Source organism: Tachypleus tridentatus, chromosome 10 (genome assembly GCF_004210375.1).
Source record: "Tachypleus tridentatus isolate NWPU-2018 chromosome 10, ASM421037v1, whole genome shotgun sequence".
NCBI classification, from domain to species: domain Eukaryota; kingdom Metazoa; phylum Arthropoda; class Merostomata; order Xiphosura; family Limulidae; genus Tachypleus; species Tachypleus tridentatus.
The window spans coordinates 188,517,403-188,537,311 of NC_134834.1; the positions used below are offsets into that span (position 1 = coordinate 188,517,403).

At 36.0% G+C, this 19,909-nt stretch overlaps 1 protein-coding gene and 2 non-coding genes across 6 annotated transcripts in view; 2 read left to right on the top strand and 1 right to left on the bottom strand.

The window, feature by feature from the left end:
- Positions 1–17,501, bottom strand: part of LOC143227801 (activated CDC42 kinase 1-like) — a 56,920-nt gene extending 39,419 nt beyond the window's left edge. Inside the window, exon 1 of one of the 4 annotated variants that reach the window (XM_076459048.1) lies at positions 17,434–17,501. Coding sequence is in view for 2 of the 4 variants with exons in the window: in XM_076459046.1 (XP_076315161.1) it covers positions 11,819–11,840 (22 nt within the window). In the remaining 2 variants the exon portion in view is untranslated. Of the gene's footprint in view, positions 1–7,380; positions 7,497–11,818; positions 12,138–17,433 lie in introns of those variants that run through there. The other 3 variants (XM_076459046.1, XM_076459050.1, XM_076459049.1) reach the window with 3 other exon arrangements.
- On the top strand, positions 511–617 carry LOC143231180 (U6 spliceosomal RNA). The gene has a single exon (XR_013016811.1). It is a non-coding gene; the product is annotated as a U6 spliceosomal RNA (small nuclear RNA).
- On the top strand, positions 1,241–1,347 carry LOC143231195 (U6 spliceosomal RNA). Its single transcript, XR_013016825.1, has one exon. It is a non-coding gene; the product is annotated as a U6 spliceosomal RNA (small nuclear RNA).
- Positions 17,502–19,909: the final 2,408 nt, after the last annotated feature.

Consider the following 19,909-nt stretch of genomic DNA (forward strand, 5'->3'; position numbering starts at 1 on the left):
AACAGCACAGCTATTTTAAAATTTCCTATGTGTGGTCTATTCACCACAGATTTTATGAGTAATAAGTTTATACATTGACCATCGAGTCACTGTAACTAAACATTTTTAAAGATACTCTTGCCAAAAGATAAACAATGGATCTCATTTTATACAAAGGATGTTTCATCAAGAAATATCTCGGTCTATAAACGTTTTTAAAAATAATTTCTGTGATATATTTAACTTTAAAAGTGATGCTGTAGCGCCCTCTCTAGCATACTGAAAACTACTTTCTGTTTAAACTTGATAAAAAAATACCCTAATTTTGCATAAAACACACGCCATTCTGCAGAATGTATGAAGTCAATAAATAAAACTAATATATAAATAGAACTGAACAGCAGAATAAGCATAAATCTCTCACGATAGTACTTAAATCTATTTTGTTAAATGAAATAATACTTGAAGACACCAGTCATTTCGATATTAACAAGATTACTCGTATAAAAGAACTCGGGCGTATTTAGTATTGTACTTGCTTCGGCAGTACATATACTAAAATTGGAACGATACAGAGAAGATTAGCATGGCCCCTGCGCAAGGATGACACGCAAAATCGTGAAGCGTTCCACATTTTTTGTAATTTGTCACAGTGAAATAAATTTCCTCTTTACACTTCAAACCTTACATAAAAAAGACTTAATTCATAATCAACATCCTCTTCTCTTAGTTAAACTGTTTACCTTGTTAACAGCACAGCTATTTTAAAATTTCCTATGTGTGGTCTATTCACCACAGATTTTATGAGTAATAAGTTTATACATTGACCATCGAGTCACTGTAACTAAACATTTTTAAAGATACTCTTGCCAAAAGATAAACAATGGATCTCATTTTATACAAAGGATGTTTCATCAAGAAATATCTCGGTCTATAAATGTTTTTAAAAATAATTTCTGTGATATATTTAACTTTAAAAGTGATGCTGTAGCGCCCTCTCTAGCATACTGAAAACTACTTTCTGTTTAAACTTGATAACAAAATACCCTAATTTTGCATAAAACACACGCCATTCTGCAGAATGTATGAAGTCAATAAATAAAACGAATATATAAATAGAACTGAACAGCAGAATAAGCATAAATCTCTCACGATAGTACTTAAATCTATTTTGTTAAATGAAATAATACTTGAAGACACCAGTCATTTCGATATTAACAAGATTACTCGTATAAAAAGAACTCAGGGCGTATTCAGTATTGTACTTGCTTCGGCAGTACATATACTAAAATTGGAACGATACAGAGAAGATTAGCATGGCCCCTGCGCAAGGATGACACGCAAAATCGTGAAGCGTTCCACATTGTTTGTAATTTGTAACAGTGAAATAAATATCCTCTTTACACTTCAAACCTTACATAAAAAGACTTAATTCATAATCAACATCCTCTTCTCTTAGTTAAACTGTTTACCTTGTTAACAGCACAGCTATTTTAAAATTTCCTATGTGTGGTCTATTCACCACAGATTTTATGAGTAATAAGTTTATACATTGACCATCGAGTCACTGTAACTAAACATTTTTAAAGATACTCTTGCCAAAAGATAAACAAGGATCTCATTTTATGCAAAATAAGTTTAATCCAGAAATGTCTTGGCCTATAAACGTTTTTTTTTTAATTTTTCAGGAGAAATAAAGCGTGACAGACATTTTATTATTTTATATACACCTCTGGAAAGAAATAATATGATCTTATATATAAGTATGGTTCTACTGATAGCATCTGTAATATTCCAATATTCAGGCATAAGTTGTTTTTTAATTAAATTTTTAAGTTCTCTGTACCCCTCATTTTCTCGTAATAATAATAATACAGTATTACTAACACAACAACGGTAAATAGATGTCATAGAAGATTCTACTATACTTTGTATTTTCTTGCAAAGTGAGCATGTATGATACAGCTATGATTCTGCAGCCTTACCAAAATGTTCCTGCTCATTAATATTCGCCACAATTCACCAAGTGGAAGTTTCGGCACCAAAATAACAGAAAAACCTCGTTCAAAATCAATACGTATGCTGAACGTTAAATCTTTACGACAGTAATACCAATAGCTTAATACTTGATGTAAACCAGACTGCCTACATCATCATTGTTGAAACTACAATACTATTGTACTATTAATGGCCTACAAGCCACAGCTTTCTATCGAACCTCATGTGTGCGATTTCCTTCTCTTACTTAACTTTTTGTTTTGAGTAAACTGGTCAACATTAGTTAGTTTCATTCTGTTTAAGTTATACAAACAATGACAGACTGTGGAATATACTTCATTAGCTATCAATATGTTATAACTTGCTGAACACGATTTAGCAGTTCCAGTTTCGTTATTTTTTTTTCAAAAAAGGGTATGTAGAGAAAAAAATTGGGGAAATAAACATAGATATCTAAAAGAAGTAGAAAAATACATATACTTTTAAATCCACTCTATAATTAACAACCAAACGCGGCTTTACTGTATCAAACAAAACTGAGGTGCGTCTCAAGAATTGTTTACACACTCGGGGCATTAAAGCTATAAGGTCCAACATGTAGAAAACAAGAATTCTAAACAATGACTTACACTTCCCAAAGCTACCATATTTTTCTTAATCTAAAACCAAATCACTTGTGCTATTTGTCTCATATGTGATCTTGGAGGTTGCTTCAGAAGTATTTATTTTTTTCATAACTCTTTTCTTGATGTTGCAGCTTATAGTTTGGTATCCCCAGTGGATAAACTACCCTTGAGATTCTGTTGGTTTTTAATGTCAAAGCAACATTGTTAGTGGAAAATGTGAATTTCAGCGGGGGGTGGGGTGAGAAGTGTCAGTAATTTTTCAGTGCTTTTGTTTCCTTCGGTAGCTTGAAGCTTATATATTTGATGCCCTCTAGTGAGAAAATCGTCCTTAAAATATCTTCTTGCTTTCCTATTAGAACGGATCCAAATTTTTGCTATGATTTTAAAAATATATAGGTGTTAGTTTTTTAAATATTTATTTTATCTACCAGTTTTGATTTTCATATCTCTAATACTTTTCAATGAAAAATGGAATCTGGTAAACAAGTTTGGTCCCCTTAGTGATAGTACTGCAGGGTGTTCGGAAAATCACTGTGTAGTTTTGTAATCATATACATACAAGTGCACAGTGACTTTCCGAACACCCTGTAGTATACAATTTACAAGGCCTTACAGAGAAACACTTTGTAACCATAATCATCGGTAACCACTACGCCTGTATGGTCTACTGTAGTCTTGTTTAACCTTGTAGTAAATGCTACAAATGTATTAGTGAACGACTGGTAATTTCAAGATTAGGTAGCGCTATCATGGAGTCCCTTCAAGATTTTTTTTTTTTTTTTTTCAAAATCAGAACTGCGTAATTTAACTTTTAAAATAAAGCTAGTTTGGTACAGAATAATACGAGGCCGGGACATTTCGTTACTGACGGCATGTAACATGGACTTGTTTTGTAACGAAAAATAACTCGTTACGGAAGGTTTCGTTACAAATTTGTGTGCGAGATTTATGAATTTTATTACTACCTACTTCAACTACCAGAGGACACCACCTCACCAAGAGAGATATCAAAAGTTTAAGTTTGATTAATTTATTATGCAAAAATGACATACAATATTATGTTTACAACATTCAGGTTATTAAATGTTTGAAATTCAAATCAAAATATTGTTAAGTTTCAATATATGCTCTTGTAAACCTATATCGTTTTCACTGTAATTGATGTTACAAAGTTAATGGCACACCATAATACATCGTAATTAAGGCTTAGCCTCCATCTCACGTGATCCCATGACGTTATGTTATTTTGAATGGTCCATACATTGGCGATCTGTTATCATTTTTTATATTATTGTTGCCACCAACAAATTTCACATTCGAAAACTACGTGAAAAAATCAGTATTCGTAACAAAACCTGCAACGTCATAAAAATGACGCAACAATAATACATCCTTCCCAAGTTGTCCTGGTAACAATGCGGCGGTAACGAAACTTCCGGATCTAAATAACACAACTATTTATACATATAGAAACTCACCGATATGACGTTACGTAATCTAAATATCAACTTGCTTTTATTTCGTACGGTAGACCTGTAACACCACTTATTTTTCCTACTATGCAATTCAATTCAAGGCCACTGATAAATACAATGGTTACACCTCGAACTGATTACTGTTCATAATAAACCGGAAATAAGGAACGAAACCCACAGCACAAACACCATTCTAAAACTTTTGTGTGGGATATTGACATTCCTGTAGTATGAATGTTTTTCACTGACAACCATCCAATTTTGACCTATGAAATGTACAAAGTTCGGATTGTTTTTTTTTAAGTTCAAAGTACTTGCAGAGGACAAGAGAAAATGAATAAGATAAAATATGAGCATTTAAAATGTCCATCTGATTTTCAAAGGTTTTTTCATCTGATTTATTTTATAATGTGTTGTTTTAATTTTGCGCAAAGCTACACGAGAGTTATCTGTGCTAGCCGTCCTTAATTTAGCAGTGTAAGACTAGAGGGAAGGCAGCTAGCATCACAACCCACCGCCAATTCTTGGGCTACTCTTTTACCAACGAATAGTGGGATTGATTGTAGCATTATAACGCCCCCACGCCTGAAATGGCGAGCATGTTTGGTGTGATGGGGATTAGAACCCGCGACCCTCATATTACGAGTCGAGTGCCTTAACCACCTGGCCATGTCGGTCCTTTATAATTTGTATTTACGGTTACATAATAGCATTTCCATATTATTATATACTTTATTTCAAATTGTCCATTTGGTGATCAATTCTAATTCACGTTTGTGTTAACCGTTTACTATATTCATAGAAAATGACACGAGAAAATGCGTATCCACTATAAGCTGATCCTACAGTTTATCGAGTTTATATATCTTGTCAAGCGCAAAACTGGCTATTTACGTTGTACCCTACGTAGAAACCAAGCCTAGAATTTTAGCGTTAAATTCTCAGGGAACAACCAACTCAGTGCCAGCCCGCTGCTGCGTGTTAAAGCGAGTTATATTTCAAGTTGGCCTATCTCATAACTCAGAATTATTTAAAGTACAAAAATATATGTGTATTAATTTTCAACTTATCGGGCTTGAATACAATTCCAGAGTCTATTTCACTGCTTTAGTTCCGCAGTTGTATTCAGGGGATGGGCGAATCCTGCTATTAAAACGAGAAGAGAAAGTGCCTGACACGTCAGTGAAGTATGCAGCCTACTTTGCGTGTGTATATTGGCTGGCTGTTTAATTATTTTGTCCTAAATTTCAAACAATGATGTCTCGCCATACGAGTCATTACTTTTCATACGAACTGTGGGAAACAGACAACTTATCTCATTTGTCGACTAATAATGTCGAATTTTGATTTAATATTATTACCGGTTAAAATCCGTTACACTGAAATGTTTATTGTAATTTAAATATAAATTAACTTTTCAACTGCATTGTTGACAAAATACTTTCGAACACATAAAAACTAAGCCCAGGTAGATATTGTAACCGTCATTATGCTTAACAGTGTTGGCTAACTTTAGGGCTTCGTTTGAATACACGGTCACATACTTAGACACTTGGCTTGTACTAATGCGCATGTAAAGCCTATTAGATTTGTTGTTAGATTACAATCTCGTCTCGAATTCTAGAAATATTTCAGAATACACACGGTTCCGCGACTATAAAAGGTACGTTTATCCGTTTTGTGTTGAATTTCGCGCAAAGCTATATGACGGTTATCTATGTTCGCGCTCCATAATTTAGAAGTGACAGACTCGAGGGAAGGCGGCTAGTCAACACCACCCACCGCCAACTCGTGGACTATTCTTTTATCAACAGTTCGTCAGAATGACCGTCACATTATAACGCCTCCACGGCTCACCTGAAGTAATCATGAGACTTGGGCTGTTTGTACTAAAAACAATATAAACCAATCGCCGTGAACATCAACCAAAATGAAAGAACAAACACCAACCGATTCTCAGTATTTTTTGTCTCCGTCTTATTTGTTTTACTACTGTATTAACACATGTTTGTTGTTGTTGTTGTTTTCATGTAACTTTAGGACAAGTTCATGAACCTTCCTGTGAGTGATAAAATGTTGTTGCTCTAGGTGTATTTGTGTAAAAAATCTTTTGATGACAAAGTAACTTCTGAAAGGAAGAATTCGAACCTGTGATCCTAAGATTGATATGCTAGGCCTAAAAATACTGTTAAGTTCATTAACACAACCCTAAAAATTGACTCTCGGTTGGCTAACTTGGATTGTACAAGTACCTCATGTTTCAGAGGTTCGTTTGTTTTTAAAATGCATTAAATAATGCACAGATCGTAGAAAGGCCTTCTTATCTGACCGAATAAATTATCTGAATGCATTCAAAAACTAAATAAAACAATAAAGATATCCCAAATGTGATTAACTCTATAACACACATATTAGAAAGGGATATTTTCATAACTTGTTAAAATAAAACCCCATTGCCCTAATAACACATGATACACATTACTTCCAAGGCACAAAGAGTTGAACTTTGCGCAGTTACGACTGTCTCTTACAACACACACACAATCAACCACAATGTGATATTTGCTTGAGCTGTAACCAAAGCGAATCGGATCCACAATCCCACATTAACCACTTAGTCTTAATACACCTGTGGTAACATTCCAAGCACACACACACACACAAAGAAATTGATTTTACAACAGCAGAACCATTACCTTATTGAATTACCTAAAAGGTTTCAGAAACAGTGATCAAATAAACAAACACGTAGTTTAGATAACTTTATTTTTAAAACCTGTTCAACAGCATGGATACACCGGATATCTTCCAGACGGTTTGCAAATATTGATCCGTAGTATTATAATACTTTATGTTGCGATGTTTTTTGAAATTTTAGTACTTTTATTGTAATTACGATGTTAACAAAACCTTCCTTAAAATGAATACAATGGAAAGAAACATACAAGAGTTCACTTTTCACTTCCCCACGCAAATCTGTATTGAGTTTGTTGGTTGTTAAGGTCAAAGCTGCAATGTCCGATATCCACTTCAGGAAACGAGCCCCTAATTTTAGCGATATAAGTGCTCAAAATTAACACTGAGAAATCAGAGCACTTAAGAATATCTAAGTTTCAGTTCCGTATAATCTCTAAAATAATTTTTTTTTTTTTTTGTAATTTCACGAGCGCCCTTTGGTGTACTTTTCCATGCATTGCCGTCAGATGTTGCTTGATTACTGAAAGCTTGTATTGAACAGGTGTATGGCAATGGGATGTAGTTTTATCACAATACATGACAATTAGAAACTCAGTACTACATACTTTAAGTTCACAAGTTGGCACCTCCATTTCTGTTGTCACACCTCTCCCGGCCTTGGGACGGCTGTAACACCTTCTCTAATCAAGGTGAACACAGATGAATTCCATAGAAGAACGGAAAAATGAGAAGGAAAACAGAGAACTGGCCTGCCCTGAAGATTAAAAATTGTTTTTATCGAATAGGGTTACAGCGTCGTTTGGTTAGAATTTTTCGCACAAAGTTACAGAGAGATTATCTACATAAAACTATTCCTAATTTTGAACTTAAGAGATTAGACAGCGATTTCCAACCTTTTGTAGGCCTGGCATGGCCTGGCCTAGCGCGTTAAAGCGTGCGCTTCGTAATCTGAGGGTCGCGGGTTCGCGCCCGAGTCGTGCCAAAACATGTTCGCCCTCTCAGCCGTGGGGGCGTTATAATGTGACGATCAATCCCACTATTCGTTGGTAAAAGAGTAGCCCAAGAGTTGGCGGTGGGTGGTGATGACTAGCTGCCTTCCCTCTAGTCTTACACTGCTAAATTAGGGACGGCTAGCACAGATAGCCCTCGAGTTGCTTTGTGCGAAATTCGAAAACAAACAAACCAACCTTTTAGGGAATCTCACGAATGGTAATAGTCTTCGGTGCGGGTCCCTTTTAACCAGTAATAAATTTTGTAAAACAAATCAGCTTTTGAACATGCTGAATTTATTGAAAACAGAGTTCCTGTAACAAGTTTAAAATAAAATCCAAATATCTCATATTGTTATCAATTTGTAGTTAGTATACCCGGTAACACTGACATAGAATTCTTGGAACATAATAAACAAACTGAAACCAAAACCATTTAATTACAACTTTAAAGGTCGGCTTAACAGAACAGAGATTGTTTTAAATCAGGCTCTGAACCAAGCCATTTCCTTCCATAAATATTTTAATAAGTTAGAAGGAAATTCAAATATTGGTAGGAGCTTCAGAACCAGGAAAGTAGAAAAGATGCCAATACCAACTATTTCTCGCTAGCCACGAATTGGGAAACTATGGAAGGAAGGCAGTAAGCCAACAGCGCCATCTCTTGGGCAACTGCTATCTTACAAAATAATGTGGTTTGATCGGTACTCTTACCGCAAACACGACCCCAAGATATGAATATGGCGTTTTTGCAGCGACGGGGAATGAACCATGAACTCTCAGATCCACAGTTCAAGGGCACTAAAGGCAGATTTTAGCAACAAAGTCCATGAGCCTTGTCAAATATAAAAAAGAAGCTTGTGACTTAAAGCGAATCAAAAATTTACTCTAGATTGACAGATAGTTCCAAAACGACTTCACATGAGATGACAAAGGCTCAAGTCACAAAATTTTGTCTGTTGTTAAGCACAAAGTTACAGAATAGGCTGGCTATTTGCTCTGCCCATTACGGGTATCGAAACCTGGTTTCCAGTGTTGTAAGTCCGCAGACATACAGCTGTGCCACTGCAGGGGAGGAGCAAAGAATAGAAATGAGCGGAGTTATCATTGCAGGTGACTATATTGTAATAGCAGAAGTAAGAAATTAATAGAACAATAAAATGCATAGGTAATAATAATAAATACAGTAAATGAAGCAATTCACAAAACGTTGTGAAAAAAAAAAACTGCCGAGAAAATGTTCATATAATTTTTCATTTTTCTTTGCAAGTGGTTAGAAGTTCAATAATTTGTCACCAGGCGTCCTACATACTGATCTTTCTTTATCTTTCACTTGAATTATCAAAATTAAGACTTTTATTTTATGTATAAAACATAGTATTTACTTCACCATTTCCTAACAAAGTTTTTAAAGCACAATTTGCAAAGATTAAAATGACTTTGAAATAATATACCAGACAACAGTCATTAGTGTTAAGCCTGTAACATTTACAGACACTACATTCTTTATTTAGCCCATTACGTTCTTCTAATTATTCAAAATACGTATTGTACTGCTGTATTTGTTATATCCCAGCCGACTTGAATAGCTGTGGTTTGTTTGCTTGTTTTGAATTTCGCGCAAAGCTACACGAGGGCTATCTGCGCTAGCCGTCCCTAATTTAGCACTGTAAGACTAGAGGAAAAGCAGCTTGTTATCACCACCCACCGCCTTTCGGGCTACTCTTTTACCAACGAATAGTGGGATTAAATGTGGAATTATAATGCCCCACGGCTGAAAGGGCATGTTTGGTGTGACGCGGGATTCGAATAGCTCTAGATTGAACGAAACGCGTCTTTGGCAATAGATAACATACTGGGAATGGAATACAATAATTGTACATTTCTAATCCTTGATAATTCGTTAGGGGCTGGATAAAGTATGTAGTGACAAATTTAGCAAGTACTACAATTGTATCATGAGTTATTCTTTGACAATTTATATTATTTCATGGACTTTAAAAAGGTTAATTGTGTTCACACTTGATTTCACTCAGAGCCAAATTTTTGAGTTCCTTATACCGTCCACCGTGGAAAGTAGTTAAGAATTTCACTCATGCTAAGAGCCACTCAACAGTAACATACTGTATATCTACATCTTCAGCCGCGGCAGAACGGCTCTTAAAACATCTGCGAATTTTTCCCGAGTTCAAACCTTTTGCTCATATCTCTTATTTCTCGACCGATTTAAGATCTAATTACAGTTTTGGACTCAGGAGATCAAACCCTTTCGAATGATGCATTTGACCTAGCCCAATATCTCGTAGGTTAATTTACTCTAATCCTATCTAAAATAATTTCAATTTTAAGGTAGCCTGGTAAAGATTGTGATGAGTAATAATATAAAATAGGTTTAGTTTGTTTTGAATTTCGCGCAAAGCTATACGAGGGTTATCTGCGCTAGCCGTCCCTAATTTTGCAGTGGAAGACTGGAGGGAAGGCAGCTAGTCATCACCACCCACCGCCAACTCTTGGGCTACTCTTTTACCAACGAATAGTGGGATTGACCGTCACATTATAACGCACCCACGGCCGATGTGGCGAGCATGTTTGGTGCAACGGGGATTCGAACCCGCGACCCTCAGTTATCAGTCGAACACCTTAACCCACCTGGCCATGCTGGATATCAAATAGTATATACGTGTGCCACACGCATGGTATTGATAGCACATAAAAATATAACTAATAAAAAGGGAAAAAAAAAAGTCTAATGGATTAATTTACTCTTATCCTAATTAAACAAATTTAAAGTGCCGAGGTGATTTAAGGATTTCCTTATTTTATTCTTTAAGTTACGTTACATTCTGAAATGTGAATGACTGTTAGTAATTCCGAACAACTAAATGTAGACTATCATACTTGAGAGATAAAATTTGGCTTCAACATTACACAAGCCTGCGAATACTGTGTTTTGCTTGCGTGCCCAGCTTTTCGGACGAGAGACAGGCAAAGGCTCCAAGAGACACTACGGTTAGCGATATACATAAAAGAGGTGCACACTACTCAATGAAAATTGTAGGCCCGAAAACACCAAATAAGTAAGTACCAACGCGATTAAACTTCAAGCGACTAAGACTTAACTTTAGATTATATGTCTATTAAATAGGGAAAATGGCATTATATTGGACAATAAAGCATACAAAAGCTTCAACAAATCGAAAAACGTTATCTGGTATAGTACGGAAAGTTGCCAGACAGGCGAGAAAATTTTAATTGTTCCTGTGATTTTTTATTGTGTTGCCTAACCACAACGATATGCCTAACATGTGTATGCTGTACTTAGATTATCACGTTATCACGTTCGTATCATATATAGATACTAATAATTCTTCCACGTTTTTCAGATCTTCTAACAATACAACCAACAATGTTAGCAACAAACACACTTGCGACGTACCATACGTGCAAAGTAAATACGTATTTGAACACCCAATGACGGGCTATTATATGACACGTACAATTCGTTCACGATACATTTTCCATTACATATGGGTACTTATATTTTGCTCGAAGTTTCATTGGATGAATTATCCAAGTTTAAAAATATTTTCGTAATTACGTACACCAGCATAAAATATTAATTTCTACTTACTGTTTACGAGTACTGTAAATTTTATACCGCAGACGACATAGACAGATTTACCAGGTAAGCCTAATTTTAAATCCAACTCGACAGTTCAAACACTGTGACAAATACTATTACTAGCATTAGCATTACTACCACTAGTACTAACGATTGCAGCTGTAATACACAAATCCATATCACAATATTCAAAAGTATTCCAAATACGCCTTCTCCGAACACAGCTTTTATAACTTATTATTAACTGTGGATACATTAAACTATTTTTTTATACATACATGTAAAAAACAACAATTCATGCAATAAAATTTGTATTTTTTTGTATACGGTAGGAGAAAACAACTGAATTCCGTAAAAACACAAAATAACATGTTAATTTCGTAAAAACTTTGGAAGTATTACGTTTGTACTTAAATTATTTAGAACACATACCGTCGTTTTCTGCACCTCGCATTTTCTTCAGTGAACCTGCTACGGTAAACAACGAACACTGACAGAAACACTAAATAAGGACAGAAACACTTGAAGGTCATTCGATTAATTTCATCAGACGTTAATGGGCATCAATAGGTTATATACACGAGTGTGAAGTTCCCAGATTTTATGTTATTTTTGATATGTACGAAGAGACATCGCTAGGATACCAACGTCGAGCGTACATTTATTTACACGTTTAATCGTTGTGATACATGTGCTCGCTCTAATAGAAACTAGGCCTATACAAGTTGGCAGCTCAAAACGTGTCCTCCCAAACAAGCAAAGCGCTGATTGGGAAATGTTTATTGTACACGGTAACTCCTGCAGGAGGAAGAAGGGTGCGTTTAAAAAGTTCGTTCACCGTAGAACGTTAAATCTCCAGCCGTGTGAAGCTATAAACCACGACGTGATTCACTTCAACGTATAAATATATATTTTACTTATATTTATGAACAGAACAATAAGCAATGGATAATGGATTTATTCTAAGTATTTTATGTATATACGTACATTTAAAAAAATCGTTATTTTTTAAAACAAAAGGTTTTGGGCAAATCAACACCTTATCTTAATAAATTTAAAATATGATCTGTAAACACGTTAAAATGACTTGTTTCGGCTCAAATAAACTATCATGATCCCCACCGAGATCCACTGTGATTACCTACGTTAGGTAGTGTTACGAAGAAACAAGAATGGATCAGTGTCCTCGAATTAACTAAAAATACAACGTGTGCACATTGGAAACATTTTTATTAGACGTGAAAGTACAAACCCAAAAAATGTAGTGTCATTTCGTAGTAAAATAAATAGCCAGCTGCAAGAGATATATGTTTAAAAATTAAAATTACGCTGAGAAATATTATAGGCAAGTTACTTGCCTAATAAAAGTTTATTATCAGTTTATGGAGTTAGTGTTCCTTATTTAAAGTTAAAAATGCACATATTTCCAAGTTAAAAGTATTCTTATTACAATGTTATTCTTTGAAAATTTGATTTTCTTATAACTTCCCCATTAATATGACGACACATAATAAAGGCTTTATCCACAGTTAAGCGTGTCTGTAACTAATAGTTTTAACTTTAATAAATGTGCAGTTTGCCCGACATATATTTTTACAAAGTACCTTCTTTTTTTTTTCAACTTCAATATAATAATATGTACAAAAGTGTACTTTGAAACTTCATATAACTGGCTTGTTTTTATAGCGGTCTCTACCAGTCGGGATTTACGATGCTAAAATCAGGAGTTCGATTCTCCTCGGTGAACTCAGTAGATAGCCCGATGTGGCTTTGCTACAAGTTTGTTTTTTTTTAATTTCGCGCAAAGCTACTCGAGGGCTATCTGCGCTAGCCGTCCCTAATTTAGTAGTGTAAAACTAGAGGGAAGGCACCTAGTCAGCACCACCCATCGCAAACTCTTGGGCTACTCTCTACCAACAAATAGTGGGGTTGATTATAACATTATAACACCCCCACGGCTGAAAGGGCGAGCATGTTTGGTATGACGGGGATTCGAACCCGTGACCCTCGAATTACGAGTCGAGTGCCTTGACCTCATGAGCATTGGGAAGACGAAGGTTGGAAAGCTTACCCCAATAACCTTTAAATAGAAGTTAATTCCAAAACACTTCCACAACCTCCTGGGAGGGGGGAGGGAGTTGTTGTGCCCTTAAATAACAAATGTGTCTATTCCACTTCTTTTATACCTTGTGGACTAATTTTGGTTGAGAATACAACCAACTAGAACAAAGGTGACGCACCCTTACGTTTGGGACCGTTTAAAAATTATTATATAATATTGATTTGTCTCTTACTGTTCTTTAAGAACGACAAAAACATTTTAAAAACCACTATTTTAATGAAATCATCACAGTTCCTAATTTTGAGACAACCTTTTAAAACAAGCTATATGCCAGCATACAGTTAGAATCTAGTAATCCATATTTTGTTGATGTTATTTATACTGATATTTACCTATCTTTACCCCTATTATTTAGGTCAGCTTTATCACTAGTTTGTTTATGTATAATACCGTCTCGTACGGGAGTCACACCCAGTTTAAATTAATACAGTAACAGTATTTTCGCAGTGAGCCAAAACGTCTAATGCTTGATGGCACTGAAGTTTTATTCACAATAGCTATAAAAATATGACCATATAAAAAGTAATATAATAATAACTCTTCAAAGAAGATGTTTGTTTCAGAGCAAAGCCACACTGGGTAATCTCTCGTATCCACCACAAGGAATCGAACGCGAATGTTAGTGTTGTAAATTTATAAAGTTAACACTGCCCAACCGGGGGGGATGTGCCCCGAGAGGTTTTATTGTTTTTTAATTTCGCGCAAAGCTACACGAGGGATATCTGCACTAGCCGTCCCTAATTTAGCAGTGTAAAACTAGAAGGAAGGCAGCTAGTCATCACCACCCGCCGCCAACTTTTGGGCACTCTTTTTATCAATGAATAGTGGGATTGACCATCACATTATAATGCCCCTATGGCTGAAAGGGCGAGCATGTTTGATGCTACACGATTTGATCCCACGACCTTCAGGTTACGAGTCAAGCACCTTAACCCACCTGGTCATGTCGGACGTTATAAAATAAGTACAAGAACATATTAAAGTTTGCTTGACAAGATAACGCCTCCACGGCTAAAAGGGCGTGCATGTTTGGTGTGACGGGGATTCGAACCCGCGACCCTCAGATTACGAGTCGAGGGTCTTATCCACCTGGCCATGCCGGGCAAAAGGAATAGATGCACACGACATGCTCGAGAATGTAAAAAAAATATATATATATATATATTGTAATTCTTTACAATTCTGTTGGAAGGGTTACAAGGTATAACAGTGAGGTGAATCTAGGATTTTAATCCTTCGATTTAACTTCCGTTCGTAACTGGTGTAAGAAGTATATGTTTTTTCAAAAAAAATATTTCTGTATACTGCACGTTTGTTTGTTAAACTATTTCTGTATACTGCAAGTTTGTTTGTTAAACTATTTCTGTATACTGCAAGTTTGTTTGTTAAACTATTTCTGTATACTGCAATTTGTTTGTTAAACTATTTCTGTATACTGCAAGTTTGTTTGTTTTTTAATTTCTAACAAAGCTACACGAGAGCTATCTGCGCTAGCGTCCCGTGTAAGACTAAAGGAAAGGCAGCTAGTCACCACCATCCACCGCCAACTCTTGGGCTACTGTTTTACCAACGAATAGTAGGATTGACTGTCACATTATAACGCACCCACGGCTGAAACAGCGAGCATGTTTGGTGTGACGGGGATTCGAACCAGTGACCTTCAGATTAGGAGTCGAACGCCTTAACCACCTGGCAACATTGTTTTCACCTTTCTGTTAGAAACTATCGTACTGTTTGATTCAAGGTAAGTAAATCGAGAACTGATAACGTGCATATGTATTACATTAATGTAAATTCAGCGAAGCATTTATTTAGCAATCGTCCCGTCGGTTTGACGTACTTAATAGCCTTTGGCGTGAAATGTCTTATGTATTGCAACTACTGCTAGTAGTAGCGCTCTATAATTTTTATTCATTAACCGTCCTCTCCAAGCATGCGTGAAAAACAGACCGCATGTTCTGTCTTATGTACAATATAAATGAAAATTTCAGAGTGAATTGTTGGGCGGGAAATCCGTACCAGTAGCTGTATTTCCGCTTGGAAAGGGGTCATCGCTAAAATAATATTATGTAAATGTTGACGTGTCGCATGCTTTACGAATGTGAAATTTAAATTTAGATACTTGTTTGTTTGTTTTGGAATTTCGCACAAAGCTACTCGAGGGCTATCTGTGCTAGCCGTCCCTAATTTAGCAGTGTAAGACTAGAGGGAAGGCAGGTAGTCATCACCACCCACCGCCAACTCTTGGGCTACTCTTTTACCAACGAATAGTGGGATTGACCGTCACATTATACACCCCACGGCTGGGAGGGCGAGCATGTTTAGCGCGACGCGGGCTCGAACCCGCAACCCTCAGATTACGAGTCGCACGCCTTACGCGCTTGGCCATGCCAGGCCAAATTTAGATACACCTATGAAAACTATAAAAGTCCAGGCTCGTGGGAAGCGATATTTCCAGCCATTTTGATTAGTTTATTTCGAATTTAAAAACAAATGCAATGCGTTCATTTGACAAAATATTTGAGGTATAATATTGGAAATGCTGTGTATTGCTTTCATAAAGTGCAGTATTTTTATGCGTGTTAATCCCACAGTACTAATTTGTTTGTTTTTTTAATTTCACGCAAAACTACACGAGGGCTACCTGTCCCTAATTTAGCAGTGTAAGACTAGAGGAAAGGCAGCTAGTCATCACTACCCACCACCAACTCTTGGGCTACTCTTTTACCAACGAACAGTGGGATTGACTATCACATTATAACGCCCCCACGGCTGAAATGGCGAGCACGTTTGGTGCGACGGGGGATTCGAACCCGCCCCTCTCGGATTACGAGTTGAGTACCTTAACCACCTGGCCATGCCAGGCCTAATTATAATAGATAATTATTTTCAATATTAATATAAAGCAAAACCTAGTTTATAACAATAGTTTATAAGTTATAGTTTTGTCAATAGTTTTCTTCTACAAATGTCAAAGCTCTAAGAACAATACTTGGCTTCCAGTCCACAATGATTCATTGTTGTTGGTACTATATCAAAAAGTAACAGTGCATATCTTCTTAATTCTTAATTATACAAGATAAAAAAACAATTTCTGTATCCTGAATTTACGGTCCAGAACTACTTTGAATTTTTAATCAGATGATAAAAACTTATTTAAAAAAATGTAATATTTTGTTTTTTTTAATAGTACTCCTGAAACTTAGTGAAACTGTAAATTAGAATTAGCAGTACAAGGATAAAATACAATTCAAATGTAAACATTAATAATTGCCGTAATATTTTACAATTTTTCCATATATTTCTATTTTTACAAACGCAAAAAATATTTAATTGAATAATCCTTCTAGACAAACGAAAATGATGTTGAAATCTTTCTAAATTTCAGAATAAAACCTACTCCAAGTTCCTATTTCACATCTGGTACAGTTATTTATTTTATAAAGCTTTAAAAGTAAGTGTTGCCATCTAACGTTGATAAATAGTTTAATCTCAGATAATAACATTTACCAATTTTCTAGATAGCGCTATTGTTTAATTAAAAACTTTGAAAGCTTCTTCAGACGCCATATTGAATATTGTAAAGGTTTAATTTTCAGTGTATAGTTGCAACTATCTTTTCCTTTAACGTCTTTATCGCATTAATTTTTAGAGATAAATCCCCTTTAAAATATTTAATTTATTTATCGTAAGTTAGTTTGTTTTGTTATTTTGCACAAAGCTACACAAAGTGATATTTGTGTTTTTCCCGCCTCTGGTATCATATCAAAACCCAGTTTTCGGCAGTGTAAGTACGCATATATAACCACTGTATCACTTTGGGGCCTTATAATTGGAATTAATATTAGGCCTATTACATTTTTACGTTTTATAATAAACGTACTAACTATCTCAGTCATTGATAGATAAGTTTATTAGCTCTTACTTTTAGTTCACGAACATTGGAGATTAAGTAGAAGCCTAAATTGTCAAGAAACTTGTAGTCGTTGTCCTGCCATTTCTATCATGTAAAACCTTCTCTAATAAATATACTGTTCAGAACTAGTTGGAGTAGTGGTACCCTGGACGTAAGTTACGTAAATTTGTGATTAATTAACGTTTTTTTAAGGACATGAAAAGTTGGTTTTATTTTATGTAATTGTAAAAAAAAACACAAAAAACGTGGAATCTCTCGTCAAAACTGAAACATTTTTTATGAACCCAATAAAACTTTACACTAAATTTAATGAAAGTTCATCTATAGGGGGCGAAGTAGTGGTAAGAAAAAAGCTATTACGGCTATAAGTACTGCAAAATGCATAACTAAAAATTCATATGTAATCATCCACATCCTGCGAAGCAGTTATATGGACATACAACATATTATGTTGCCTTAGTTCTGTATCGTAAAGTCCCTTGAACAATATGGCTAACAAATAAAACAGTAAGCTAGATGTACAATTCTATAATTACCAATAAAGTTATTATTTACAGGGAGTAAATATTGGCACTTAGACATTTCGATCAATATATTATTAATTTAGGTACGGCCCGACGTCGCCAGCTGGTTAAGGCTCTATGAGGGTCGCGGGTTCGAATTCCCGTCATATCAACTGTGTTTGCCCTTTCAGTCAAGAGAATGTTATAATGTGATCCTCAAACTGACTACTCGTTGGTAAAAGAGTAGCTCAGGAGTTGACAGTGGGTGGTGATGACTAGCTGGCTTCCTTCTAGTTTTGCACTGCTAAATTAGGGACGGCTAGCGCAAGTAGCCCTCATGTAGCTTTGAGCGAAATTCAGATCAAGCAAACATTAATGAATTTAGGTGTTAAATGAAATACAATAAAAATTCTGAGTGACAAAACAAAATATCCAATATTTCATGTAACTCTGTTTAAGCGCTCCATTCACCAATTCTTTTGACGTTTTCAAAGGCTCGTAGTATGATCTATTGTTCCTTATAACTTGTCACTGTGGAAGTTCTCTCTGGGTAGTGATCGAGTTAATCCAGTGGAGGCTCTATCCTTGATACTACAATGGAAATGGTTTTGAAACGAACTATACGATTTCCAGTTTGCATATTTCCCAAAGGCAGATTTTTTTAAAGTTATCTTGGCATTTTCCAAGGATGGTAACAGTGAATGCTCTTCGAATCACTTCTCCTTCTGCATTCTGTAAATACATCATTGATTCTTTTCTTTACAACAAATAGCCCTTCCCAACACCAACTTAACTTTGGAGTTTGTTGGCTCTTACATCTGGGATTGTGCAGTCATAATGTCACATTAACGATATCCAGTCTTATCAGTATTACAATCACAATGATTTTTGTATTTTATTACTCTCCGAATAAAGTCTTTCTTGGATAAATTTATATATGATATCAGTGTTGTTTCAGAGTCTCTGTTAGGGCCCTGCATGACCAAGTGGTTAAGGCACTCGACTCGTAATCTGAGAGTCGAGGGTTCGAATGCCCGTCACACCAAACATGCTCGCCCTTTCAGCCGTGGGGGCATTATAAGTTACGGCCATTCCCACTATTCGTCGGTAAAAGAATAGCCCATGAGTTGGCGTTGGGTGCTGATGACTAGCTGCCTTCCCTCTAGTCTTACACTGCTAAATTACGGACGGCTCGTGCAGATAGCCTTAGAGGAGTATTGCGCGAAATTTAAAACAAACTAAACCAGCCTCTGTTAGATATACACAACTGTTTCTGTTTCAATATAGTGTGAATGTTAAATTCAACTATTTTTAGAAGCGATAGTTTATCATAGCTTTATTTACGTAACTGTGTCCGAATCATACACATGTATAACATACAAAAGTTTTTCCATTGTTGTGATTTGGTGCTTGCATTATTGCGTCATGTTACCAGCACCTTCTAAGTTTTCTTATTGTTTTGATCGAGTATCACTACATCCTATTTCATAGTGTGTTTAAAGTTCTAGGCCTCGGTCAGGCTATAAATACGTGTACAAAATGTAGTCCTCTCGAGGTGGATTCCCATACGTGGTGAGAAGACCTCCCAGAGAAGGTCCTGTATTTTCAATTTATCTCCTCTGGAATCTGAACATCCACCCACGTGTTTTCCGTGTGTGATGACTTCCGAAGGATCGGAGAGGATCGTGGTGTTTGAGGGGTGTCATTGATGAATCACTGGAACTTTAACTCACCACTTTCTGTGCTTCCCTTAGAGCCTTTTCACACCGCGTGGAAAGTGTTTTGCCCTCCATTTTTACGCGAGTTGACAAGTCTGCGTCTACTCCTGTCTCTGTCCCCACTCTCGCTTACAGTGACTGCTCATGTCTCTCTTCTTCAACCCTGAAATACAGAACTATTATTCAGTCACGCCCTCCACCACCGGAGTCTCCTTTTCCCGACAGAGATATGCAAAATCATATTAGGGCATGTTTTCCATGAAG